Source organism: Scyliorhinus torazame, chromosome 14 (assembly GCF_047496885.1).
Source record: "Scyliorhinus torazame isolate Kashiwa2021f chromosome 14, sScyTor2.1, whole genome shotgun sequence".
Taxonomy (NCBI): Eukaryota; Metazoa; Chordata; class Chondrichthyes; order Carcharhiniformes; family Scyliorhinidae; genus Scyliorhinus; species Scyliorhinus torazame.
Genome location: NC_092720.1, coordinates 6399310 through 6411474, shown reverse-complemented (window position 1 = coordinate 6411474; position 12165 = coordinate 6399310). Strand labels below are relative to the sequence as shown.

Sequence of the window (12165 nt, the reverse complement as noted above, 5' to 3'; positions counted from 1 at the left end):
AACAAGGGGTAAGAGAGGAAGATGAGTTGCGTTTTTAATTTGTGACTGTAGCACGGCAGGACAGAGAGAGGATAAATCTAAGGGTTCGCCCACTGAGCCTATATGGGTAGAACTGAAAAATAATAAGTGTGAGATCATTTTGACAGGACTGTACATTCGGCCCACAAATAGTCAGCCGGATATTGAGGAGCAAATATGTAAAGAGATTACAGATAGCTGTCGGGCAAGTAGGGTGGTAATAGTTGGGGATTTTAATTTTCCCAGCATTAACTGGGACAGCCATAGCACTGGGCTTTGGATGGAGAGAATCTGTTGAGTGTATTCAGGACGAATTCCTCATTAAATATGTGGATGGCCCGACTAGAGGGGGGGAAAAATTTGACGTCCTCTTGGGGAATAAATAAGTGCAGGTGACGGAAGTGTTAGTGAGGGATCACTTTGGGACCAGTGACCATAATTCCATTTGTTTTAAGTTGGCTATGGAGAATGATAGTTCTGGCCCAGAAGCAAAATTTCTAAATTGCAGCAAGGTCAATTTCGAGGGTATAAGGTGGGAAGTTTCAAGAGTTGATTGGGGGTGCCTATTTGCAGGCAAGGGGACAGCTGGTAAGTGAGAGTCTTTCAAAAAGATGTTAACTAGGGTTCAGGGTGAGCACATTCCTCTTAGAGTGAAGGGTAAGGACGGTAGAAAGAGGGAACCCTGGATGTCTCGTGATATTGAAGCCATGGGCAAAAGGAAGAAGGAGGCAAATGAGATGCATAGGCAGCTGGGATCAAGTGGGTCCCTTGAAGAGTAAAGTGCTTGTTGGAGTAGAGTTAAGAGAGAAATCAGGAGGGAAAAAAGGGGACATGAGATTGTCTTAGCAGATAAGGTAAAGAAAAATCCAACGAGCATTTACAGATACATAAAAAGTAAAAGGGTGACTATGGAGAGGGTTGGGCCTCTTGAGGAGAAACAAGCTAATCTGTGTGCAGATCCACAAGGGATGGGAGCAGTCCTAAATGAATATTGCTCGTCAGTATTTACTGTTGAGAAAGGCACGAATGTTCGGGAAATTGGGGAATCCCCGAGAAGGGGATGCTGGATGTATAAAAGCGCAACGAGATAGAAAAATCCCCGGGACCTGATGAAATGTATGCCAGGACGTTGTGGGAGACTCTGGAGGAAATTGCCGGCCCCCTCGCTGAGATATTTGAATCATCGACAGTCACAGGAGGGGTGCCTGAAGATTGGAGGGTAGCAAATGCCATGCCCTTGTTTACGAATGGCTGTAGGGATAAGCCTGGGAACTATAGACCCGTTAGCCTTACTTCTGTAATGGGTACATTGTTAGAAGGTATTCTCAGGGACATGATCTACAGGCATTCAGACAGGCAAGGGCTAATTAGGGAAAATCAGCATGGCTTTGTAAGGGGAAAGTCATGTCCCACGAAATTGATTGAGTTTTTTTGAAGGGGTAGCCAAGAAGGTACATGTGGGCAGTGCGGTCAACGTTGTCTACATGGACTTTAGCAAGACCTTTGACAAGGTACCACATGGTAGGTTGTTGCAAAAGATTATATCTCACGGTATCCAGGGTGAGGTAGCCAATTGGATACAAAATTGGCTTGGCGTCCGAATCCAAAGGATGGTTGTGGAGGGTTGTTTTTCACACTGGAGGCCTTTGTCCAGCGGTGTGCCTCAGGGACCGACTAATAACAATCGGATTCGTTATTAAGGATTTGGATGAGAATGTAGGAGGCATGGTTCGTAAGTTTGAAGATGACACCCAGATTGGTGGCATAGTGGATAGTGAAGAAGATTATATAAAATTGCAACAGGATCTTGACCAATTGGTCCAGTGGACCGATGAATGGCAGATGGAGTTGAATTTGGATAAATGTGAGGTGATGCATTTTGGTAGATCAAATCACGACAGGGTCCATTCAGTTAATGGTAGGAAGTTGGGGAAAGTTACAGAACAAAGAGCTCTAGGGGTGCAGGTTCATTGCTACTTGAAGGTGGAGTCGCAGGTGGACAGGGTGGTGAAGAAGGCATTCAGCATGCGAGATTCTATTGGTCAGGATATTGAATACATGAGTTGGGATGTCTTGTTGAAATTGTGCAAGACATTGGGAAGCTCACACATGGAATACTGTGTTCAGTTAGAAAGAGAGCGGAAGAGATTTACGAGGATGCTACGAGGACTAGATGGTCTGAGATATATGGAGAAACTGTATAGGCTGGGACGTTTTTCCCTGGAGCGTAGCTGACTTAGGGGTGATCTTTTGAGGTCTGTAAAATAATGAGGAACATCTTTTCCCAAATATAGAGGAGCCTGGAATAGAGGGCATATATTTAAGGTGATAGGGGAGAGATAACAAAGAGACCAGAGGGGAACGTTTTTCACACAGAGGATGGTGAGCACCTGGGACGAGCTGCCAGAGGCAGTGGTAGAGGCGGGAACAATGTTTTCCTTTTAGAAAACAGTTAGGCTGTTCCATGGGCAGGGTGGGTATAGAGGGATATGAGCCAAATGTGGGCAAGTGGGGCTAGCTTAGTGATAAAATCTGGGCGCATGGACATGCTGGGCCGTAGGACCTGTTTCCACGCTGTAAACATCTATGATTTATGACTCTATTATCCAGGTCTTATTGCATTTGGACTTGGGTTTCTTCAGTGACTGAGGATTCATTAATGGTGCTGAACATTGCGAAAGTTCCCACTGGCTACATCACAGCCTGGTAAGCAACTGCTCAGCTTAAGATTGTGAGAAACTACAGAGAGTCGTGAACATGGCCAGTCCATTGCGCGAACCCGCCTCCAGTCCATTTACCATATCTACACGTCCAGTGCCTTGGGAAAGCGGACAGGAAAATCAAAGACCCCTCACACCAGGCTTATTTTCTCTTCCAACGTCTTCCATCCAGCAGGACATACAAAAGCCTGAGAACATGCACTCACAGGTGAAAATAAACAGCTTATTTCCGCAGTTACCAGACTCCTTAATGGCCCTCTTTTGGACTGAACTGATCTCTTCACGCATCTTCTCTACTAAGTAGCAGTACACTCCATTTGCTCATCCGATGCGTGTGCCTATGCACGTACATTGTGTAGTTATGTATGTACTGTCTTTTTTCATGTACGAAATGATCTGTTTGAACTGTACACAGCACAATACTTTTCACTGTACCTCGGCATACGTGAAAATAAATCAAATCCAAATTTTGACCTTATGATGGGAGGGAGGTCATTAATTAAACAATTGAAAATGACTCGGGTTGGGCAGTTCCCCATTCAACCCCTGGGCAGGACGGTAGCATAGTGGTTAGCACAACTGCTTCACAGCTCCAGGGTCCCAGGTTCGATTCCCAGCTTGGGTCACTGTCTGTGCGGAGTCTGCACGTTCTCCCCGTGTCTGCGTGGGTTTCCTCCGGGTGCTCCGGTTTCCTCCCACAGTCCAAAGATGTGCGGGTTAGGTGGATTGGCCATGCTAAATTGCCCATAGTGTCCAAAATTGCCCTTGGTGTTGGGTGGGGTTGCTGGGTTAGGGCGATAGGGTTGACCTTGGGTAGGGTGCTCTTTCCAAGAGCCGGTGCAGACTCGATGGGCTGAATGGCCTCCTTCTGCACTGTAAGGGTAGGGCAGTGGATGTTGTCTATATGGACTTCAGTAAGGCCTTTGACAAAGTCCCTCATGGTAGACTAGTACAAAAGGTGAAGTCACACGGGATCAGGGGTGAGCTGGCAAGGTGGATACAGAACTGGCTAGGCCATAGAAGGCAGAGAGTAGCAATGGAAGGATGCTTTTCTAATTGGAGGGCTGTGACCAGTGGTGTTCCACAGGGATCAGTGCTGGGGCCTTTGCTCTTTGTAGTATATATAAATGATTTGGAGGAAAATGTAACTGGTCTGATTAGTAAGTTTGCAGACGACACAAAGGTTGGTGGAATTGCGGATAGTGATGAGGACTGTCGGAGGATTCAGCAGGATTTAGATTGTTTGGAGACTTGGGCGGAGAGATGGCAGATGGAGTTTAATCCGGACAAATGTGAGGTAATGCATTTTGGAAGGTCTAATGCAGGTAGGGAATATACGGTGAATGGTAGAACCCTCAAGAGTATTGAAAGTCAAAGAGATCTAGGAGTACAGGTCCACAGGTCACTGAAAGGGGCAACACAGGTGGAGAAGGTAGTCAAGAAGGCATATGGCATGCTTGCCTTCATTGGCCGGGGCATTGAGTATAAGAATTGGCAAGTCACGTTGCAGCTGTATAGAACCTTAGTTAGGTGTTCAATTCTGGTCGCCACACTACCAGAAGGATGTGGAGGCTTTAGAGAGGGTGCAGAAGAGATTTACCAGAATGTTGCCTGGTATGGAGGGCATTAGCTATGAGGAGCGGTTGAATAAACTCGGTTTGTTCTCACTGGAACGAAGGAGGTTGAGGGGAGACCTGATAGAGGTATACAAAATTATGAGGGGCATAGACAGAGTGGATAGTCAGAGGCTTTTCCCCAGGGTAGAGGGGTCAATTACTAGGGGGCATAGGTTTAAGGTGAGAGGGGCAAGGTTTAGAGTAGATGTACGAGGCAAGTTTTTTACGCAGAGGGTAGTGGGTGCCTGGAACTCGCTACCGGACGAGGTGGTGGAAGCAGGGACGATAGTGACATTTAAGGGGCATCTTGACAAATACATGAATAGGATGGGAATAGAGGGATACGGACCCAGGAAGTGTAGAAGATTGTAGTTTAGTCGGGCAGCATGGTCGGCACGGGCTTGGAGGGCCGAAGGGCCTGTTCCTGTGCTGTACATTTCTTTGTTCTTTGTTTTGTTTGTTCTAAATTCTATGTAATTCATGGCCTGCACTAACATGATTGATGTTCAACAATCACAACCATTTTCCTTTGAGCCAGGAATGACTACAACCCGTGGAGTTTCTTTTGGTCTGATTCCCATTGACTCCACCTTTGTCAGTGTTCTGTGATACCACACTCGGTCATAAGTTGACTTGATGTTAAGGGCGGCCTATGTCACTTATCGCTGAGTTCTGTTCCAATGTCCATGTTTGAACAAACGCTGTAATCAGGTCAGGAGTTGAATGGGCCTTAGCGGGCCCAAAAGAATGTTTCATTGAGCAGGTTATTGCTAAGCAAGTAGCAGTTGATCGCGTTAATGTTCTTTCCAATAACGTTACTACTCATATGAAGAAAAATAACGAGGCAATAGTTGGCTTGATTTGATTTGGCCTGATTTTTTTTGTAAAGGACATACCCTGAAATCTTTATGCATTTCTGGATAGGTGCCTATTTAGTAGCTGCACTGAAACAGTTTTCATTGAGCCAGGGCCAATATTGGAGCCCAAGTCTTCAGTGCAATAGCCACAATATTTTCAGGGACCATATACTTTGCAGTGCCCAGTAACATCAGCCGTTCCTTGAAATTAATTGGAATGATTTGGCTGAAGATTTACACCTGTGATTTGGGAAGCACCTGAGGAGGCCGGCATGAATTGTCCACTCAGTTCTTCTGACTGAAGGTTGTTGTCTTATCTGTTGCACTGATATGCTGAACTCCTTCTTCTTTGAGGACGGAGACAATTATGCAGCCGGCTTCTCAGATGAGTCGTTTACTTAATGCCACCATTCATGCTGGATGTGGCAGGCTTGCAGAACTTAGATCTGTCTATTATTTGCTGCTATTCTGTTTAGCACCCAAGCAGTTCCACGGTGCATCTCCATCAGGTTCGTGTGTCATTTTTATTTATACCTGGTGTTGTTCCTGGAATGCACTTCTGCAGTCGTCGTTGAACCAGGTTTGAACCACTAGCTTGATAGTAATGGGAAATTGTGGGATATGCTGGGCCAGAAGACTGCAGATTGTGCTTGAGTACAAATTTGCTGCTGTTGATGGTCTAATGCGCCATATGGTTTTCCAGTCTTGATTTTCTAAACAAGTTTGAAGTCTATCGCATTTAACACTGTGGTAGTGCCACACAACACGATGGAGGCTTTCCGCAAATGCGAAGACGGGACTTCTTCTCCAAAGGACCGTGCTCAGTCCTACCGATAGTGACATTGGCAGATGCACCTGTGGCAGGCACATTGGTGAGGTTGAGGGAAAACATGTTTTACCACTTTCTGCTTCACTCACCACCTGACACAGATGCTGACTACCAGCTCTGCCATTTAGTGCGCTGTCTACACGGTCTGTGGTGGTGCATATAAGCCACTCTTTCCGATGTATCTGCAGGTTCCCCACTCAAGAGTGCATACTGCGCTTCCAACACCCTCAGTGCTTCCTCCCCGTGGTATTCAAAACAGAAGAGAACTGATCCATCAGCTATGGGTAGACAGTACGTGGTAATCAGCAGAATATTGACTTTCCATGTTTCACTTTATTTCTAAGAGACTTAATTCCGTAAAGAGTAGATGTTGAGGACTCCCAGGGCAACTGCTTTCCGGATTCTATACGATTATTCTGCCACCTTTGCTGGCTCTGTCCTTTCTGTGGGACAGACCCAACAGCTCTATTTCTGTAAAGAATTCCAACGAGCCAAAAATCAAAAAGAACCATTTAATTTAAACTCAGTTTACAGAATAAATGCATTTTCTTTAACTGACCCTAACAATTACTAGACAACCCAATTTTTACATGTGCTCTCCCTCTCCTTTAATTCCTCGAGAGACAAAAATAATGTTGATCCCAGCTGTAAATGCATTCAAAGATAGGACATTCACATACCTCAGCTGTAGAGAATATCAAAGAATGCTATCCTTTCTAGTGAAGTACTTTCTACTCATCTGAATCCTAAATAATCAACCATTTCGTCTCAGACCGTGACCCATGCTTTTGTCTCCTTGTCGACACATTCTATCAGCATTCACGCTATCAAGTTCCTTCAAAATTGGATACGTTTCAATGTAATCGCTTCAATATTCTAAGCTCCAGACAAAATAGGTCCAATTTTCTCAGCTCTCATCATAGGATAACAAAGTATTCTATAAACCAATTGACTGAAACTTAGATTTCCCCCATCCAATGCACCCAAGTTCTTGTATACAGCAAACAAAATTACTCAGAATACTCTACAGGCGATCTCAGCAAAACCATGAGAATGCAGCGATACTTCTTTATTTTTGTGTTCCAATCACTTCGCAATAAAGATCAATGTGCCGTTTGCTTTTTTATTTTTTTGCTGAACCTGTATTATATTTTTCTTCATTCGTTGTATGATTGCAACAGAGTCGCTTGAAGCAGCAACATTTTCAGGTTTTTCACATTTTGAAATATATTATTTTTAAAATTCTTGCGCCCAAAGCGAATATCTTTACATTTCCAGATGTTATACTCCATCTTCAATTCTGTTACCCATTCAGTTGACCTATCGATCTCTCTTTTAAGCCACAGCTTGGCAGTCTACCTAGCTTGGTGTCATCAGCTAACTCTGATGAATTAGTCTGTCACTTTGTTTAAGTCATTAACATAGATTGTAAATATTTTCGGTCCATTGGCATTCAGGGGCGGTCAAAAGTTGTGGGCCTAACCAGCAATGCCCGGATTTCGTGAATGAATAAGAAGATTGAACTCCATTTACCACAGATCTGCTCATTCAGTTAATTTGTCAACGGACATCTGACAGCATTTGTCCCTATCTGAAAGCTTTAGTTTGCCAACTCCTCATTAAACTTGAATATACGTCTCTTTCTACATGATACCAGCAAAATTATTTTATTTTATTTTCCCATACATTCACAGCCATTGTTCGGTCTCGACGAAAGCATTTCTATACTGTCAGTGTAGGTAATGGATAATGCCAGTTTGAATTTGTGTACGAACTGTTCAGAAGTACAGTAAGAAGTCTTACAACACCAGGTTAAAGTAAACAGGTTTGTTTCGAATCACCAGCTTTCAGAGCGTTGTTCCTTCCTCAGGTGAATGAAGAGGTAGGTTCCAGAAACATACAAATAGACAAAGTCAAAAATGCAAGACGATACTTTGAATGCGAGTCTTTGCAGATAATTAAGTCTTTACAGATCCTGAGAGAGGGGTAATCACAGGTTAAAGAGATGTGAATTGTCTCAAGCCAGGACAGTTGGTAGGATTTCGCAAGCCCAGGCCAGATGGTGGTGGGTGAATGTAATGTCACATGAATCCAAGGTCCCTGTTGAGGCCATACTCATGTGAGCGGAACTTGGCTATAAGTTTCTGCTCTGCGATTCTGCGTTGTCGCGGGTCCTGAAGGCCGCCTTGGAGAACGCTTACCCAAAGATCCGAGGCTGAATACCCTTGACTGCTGAAGTGTTCCCCGACTGGAAGGGAATATTCCTGCCTGGTGATTGTCGCGCGGTGTCCGTTCATCCATTGTCGAATCGTCGGCATGATCTCGCCAACAGCCTCCCCGAACAGGCGCCGGAATGTGGCGACTAGGGGCTTTTCACAGTAACTTCATTTGAAGCCTACTTGTGACAATAAGCAATTTTCATTTTTCATTTCATTTCAATGTACCACGCTTTGAGACATCCTTTCCTGCAGCATATGAGTTAGACAACGTTGGCCAAGTCGCACGGGTATGTATCGCGTACCTGGTACATTTTTGACTTTGTCTATATATATATGTTTCTGGAAACTACCACTTCATTCACCTGAGGAAGGAGCAGCGCTCCGAAAGCTAGTGATTCAAAACAAACCTGTTGGACTTTAACCTGGTTTGTGTAAGACTTCTTACTCTGCTCACCCCAGTCCAACGCCGGCATCTCCACATCATATTCAGAAGTAGAGTGTGTGAGTTGCACATTTCATCAATTAACTGAGTAATTAATAAATTATTACTTAACTGAGTAAACATAAATGCAATAACTGGGCTTATGTGAGGTAACGTGTTTCTTGCACGATTTTACCCATAAGCAATTTTGTTTGATCAGGTGCTTTCAACAGCGAGTGAATGGAATGCACGGGAAAGATTTTTCTTGTTTTAATATGAAATGCTTTTGCTTCCAGGTCATGTGCAGTACGAAGTGCCTTTCAACAAGCGGAGACTCTTCGTTTTCATCATCCCTTGCATTTTCCTTGCTCTTTTCATTGCAAATTCGATAGCTTTAGTCATAGAATTGCAGAGAAGCTTCCAGAAAGGTTGGTTAATGAGTTATTAATGTTCTGTATCTGAAACGGCGATTCCAAATCGTGCTCGTGTTAAGGATATGCTATTCATACAGGTTATTGTAACAATTCTGCCGAACCTTTATTCTAAGACCATATAACCAAAAGACATAGGATCACAATTAGGCCACTCGGCCCATCGAGTCTGCTCCGCCATTCAATCATGGCTGATATTTTTCTCATCCCTATTCTTTGCCTTCTCCCCAAAACCCCTAATCCCCTTATTGATCAAGAACCTATCTATCTCTGACTTAAAGATACTCAGTGATTTGACCTCCAGAGCCTTCTGCGGCAAAGAATTGCACACATTTACCGCCTTCTGGCTGAAGAAATTCCTCCTCATCCCTGTTTTAAAGGACCGTCCCTTTAGTCTGAGATTGTGTCCTCTGGTTCTAGTTCTTCCTACAACTGGAAACATCTTCTCTACGTCCACTCTACCCAGGCCTCGCAGTAAGTTTCAATAAGATCCCCCCCTCATCCTTCTAAACTCCAACGAGTACAGACCCTGAGTCCTCAACTGTTCCTCATACGACACGCTCTTCATTCCATGGATCATTCTTGTGAACCTCCTCTGGACCCTTTCCAAAGCCAGTACATCCTTCCTGAGATGCGGGGCCCAAAACTGCTCAAAATACTCCAAATGGGGTCAGACCAGAGCCTTATATAGCCTCAGAAGTATATCCCTGGTCATGTATTCTAGCCCTCTCGACATGAATGCTAACATTGCATTTACCTTCCTAACTGCCGAATAAATCTGCAAGTTAACCTTAAGAGAATCGTGAACAAGGTCTCCCAAGTCCCTTTGTGCTTCTGATTTCCTGAGCATCTCCCCAATAAGAAAATAGTCTATGCCTCCATTCCTCCTTCCAATGTGCTTAACCTCACATTTCCACAATGTATTCCATCTGCCACTGCATTGCCCACTCTCCTAGCCTGTCCCAGTCCTTCTGCAGCCCGCCTGCTTCCTCAATACTACCTTTCCCTCTACAGATCTTTGTATCATCTTCAAATTTAGCAACAGTGCCTTCAATTCCTTCTTCCAGATCATTAATGTATATTGTGAAAGGTTGTGACCCCAGCACCGACCTCTGAGGCACATCACTAGTCACTGGCTGCCATCCTGAAAAAGAACCGTTTATCCCCACTCTCTGCCATCTGTCAGTCAGCCAATCCTCTATCCATGCCAGGATCTTACCCTTAACACCATGGGCTCTTAACTTATTTAACAGTCTCCTATGCGGCACCTTGTCTAAATCCTTCTGGAAATCTAACTAAATCATGTCCACTGGTTTTCCTTTGTCTAACTTCCTTGTTACTTCCTCAAAGAACTCTAACAGATTTGTCAGACATGACCTCTCCTTGCCGAAGCCAAGCTGACTCAGTCCTATTTTACCATGCACTTCCAAGTACTCCGCGATCTCATCTTTAATAATGGACTCTAAAATCTTACCAATGAACAATGTCAGGCTAACCGGTCTATGATTTCCCATCTTCTGCCTCCCTCCCTTCTTAAACAGGGGTGTTACATTAGCCACTTTCCTGTCCTCTGGGACCCTTCCTGCCTCCAGTGATTCCTGAAAGATCACCACCAATGCCTCCACAATCTCCTCAGCTGTCACGTTTAGAAGCCTGGGGTGTAGTCCATCCGTTCCAGGTGATTTATCCAGCTTCAGACATTTCAGTTTCCCCTCAACCTTGTCCTTAGTGATGGTCACTGCACTCACCTCTGCCCCCTGATTCTCCTGGAGCTCCGGCATCCCACTGATGTCTTCCACCGTGAAGACTGATGTAAAGTAACTATTCAGTTCCTCTGCCATTTCTTTGTTTCTTATTATAACTTCTCCAGCCACTTCTTCCAGTCGTCCAATGTCTATATTTGCCTCTCTCTTACGTTTATATATTGAAAGAAACTCTTCCTATTTTGTTTTATATTCCTTGCTTCTCTCCCCTTATTGCTTGTTTAGTTGTGTTCTGTTCGCTTTTAAAGGCTTCCAAATCCTCTGGTTTCCCACTAATCCTTGCCACTCTGTATGCTTTTTCTTTAGCTTATATGCTGTCCTTGACTTCCCTCGTCAGCCATGGATGCCTCATCCTCCCCTTAGCATGTTTCCTCCTCTTTGGGATGAATTTCTGTTGTGCCTCCCGAATAACCCCCCAAAACCCCTGCCATTGCTGTTCCACTGTCTTCCTTGCTAGGCTCTTTTTCCAATCATCTCTGTCCAGTTCCTCCCTTATTTAGTTGTAATACCGTTACATCAGATTCCAGCCTTTACCTCTCAAACTGCAGGGTAAATTATATCATATTGTGGTCACTGCTCCCTAAGGGTGCCTTCACCTTAAGTTTCCTAATCAAATCTGTCTCATTACACATTACCAAATCCAGAATTGCCTGTTCCCTAGTAGGCTTTGTCACAAGCTGCTCCAAAACAAATCTTAGACATTTCAGAAATTCCTTTTCTTGGGATCTACTACCAACCTGATTTTCCCAGTCCACCTGCATACTAAAGTCCCCCATGATTATTGTAAAATTGCCTTTTTTACATGCTTTTTCTATCTCCTGATTTATTTTCTGCCCCACATTCTGACTACTGCTAGGGGGCTTGTACATAACTCCCATCAGGGTCTTTTTACCGTTGTGATTCCTCAACTGTACCCACAGAGATTCTACCCCTTCTGTTCCTATATCACTCATTGCTATCGGTTTAACTTCATTCCTTACTCACAATGCAGCACCCATCTTCCTGCATTTTGATAGGACACATATCCTTGGATATTTAGATCCCAGCCCTGATCCCCTTGCAGCCACGTCTCTGTGATAACTACAACATCGTACCGGCCAATTTCAATGTGCACAACAAGTTCATTTACCTTTTTCCGTATACTGCTCACATTTAGGTATAACACCCTCAGTCCTGCATTGACCACCTCCCTTCTCACACTGTTCACCTTTCTTGCTCTGCCTGAGGATTTTTCTCTTACTTTGGTTCTCTATTTCTCCTTCAGTTATTACACTTTCTAAACTTACATTCT

General features: G+C 44.2%; 1 protein-coding gene across 1 annotated transcript in view; it reads left to right on the top strand.

The window, feature by feature from the left end:
• LOC140389449 (scavenger receptor cysteine-rich domain-containing protein DMBT1-like) overlaps window positions 1-12165 on the top strand; it is a 133936-nt gene that overhangs the window by 118665 nt on the left and 3106 nt on the right. Inside the window, exon 14 of the mRNA XM_072473585.1 lies at window positions 8977-9108. Within this exon, the coding sequence (XP_072329686.1) occupies window positions 8977-9108 (132 nt within the window). The remainder of the gene's footprint in view (window positions 1-8976; window positions 9109-12165) is intronic.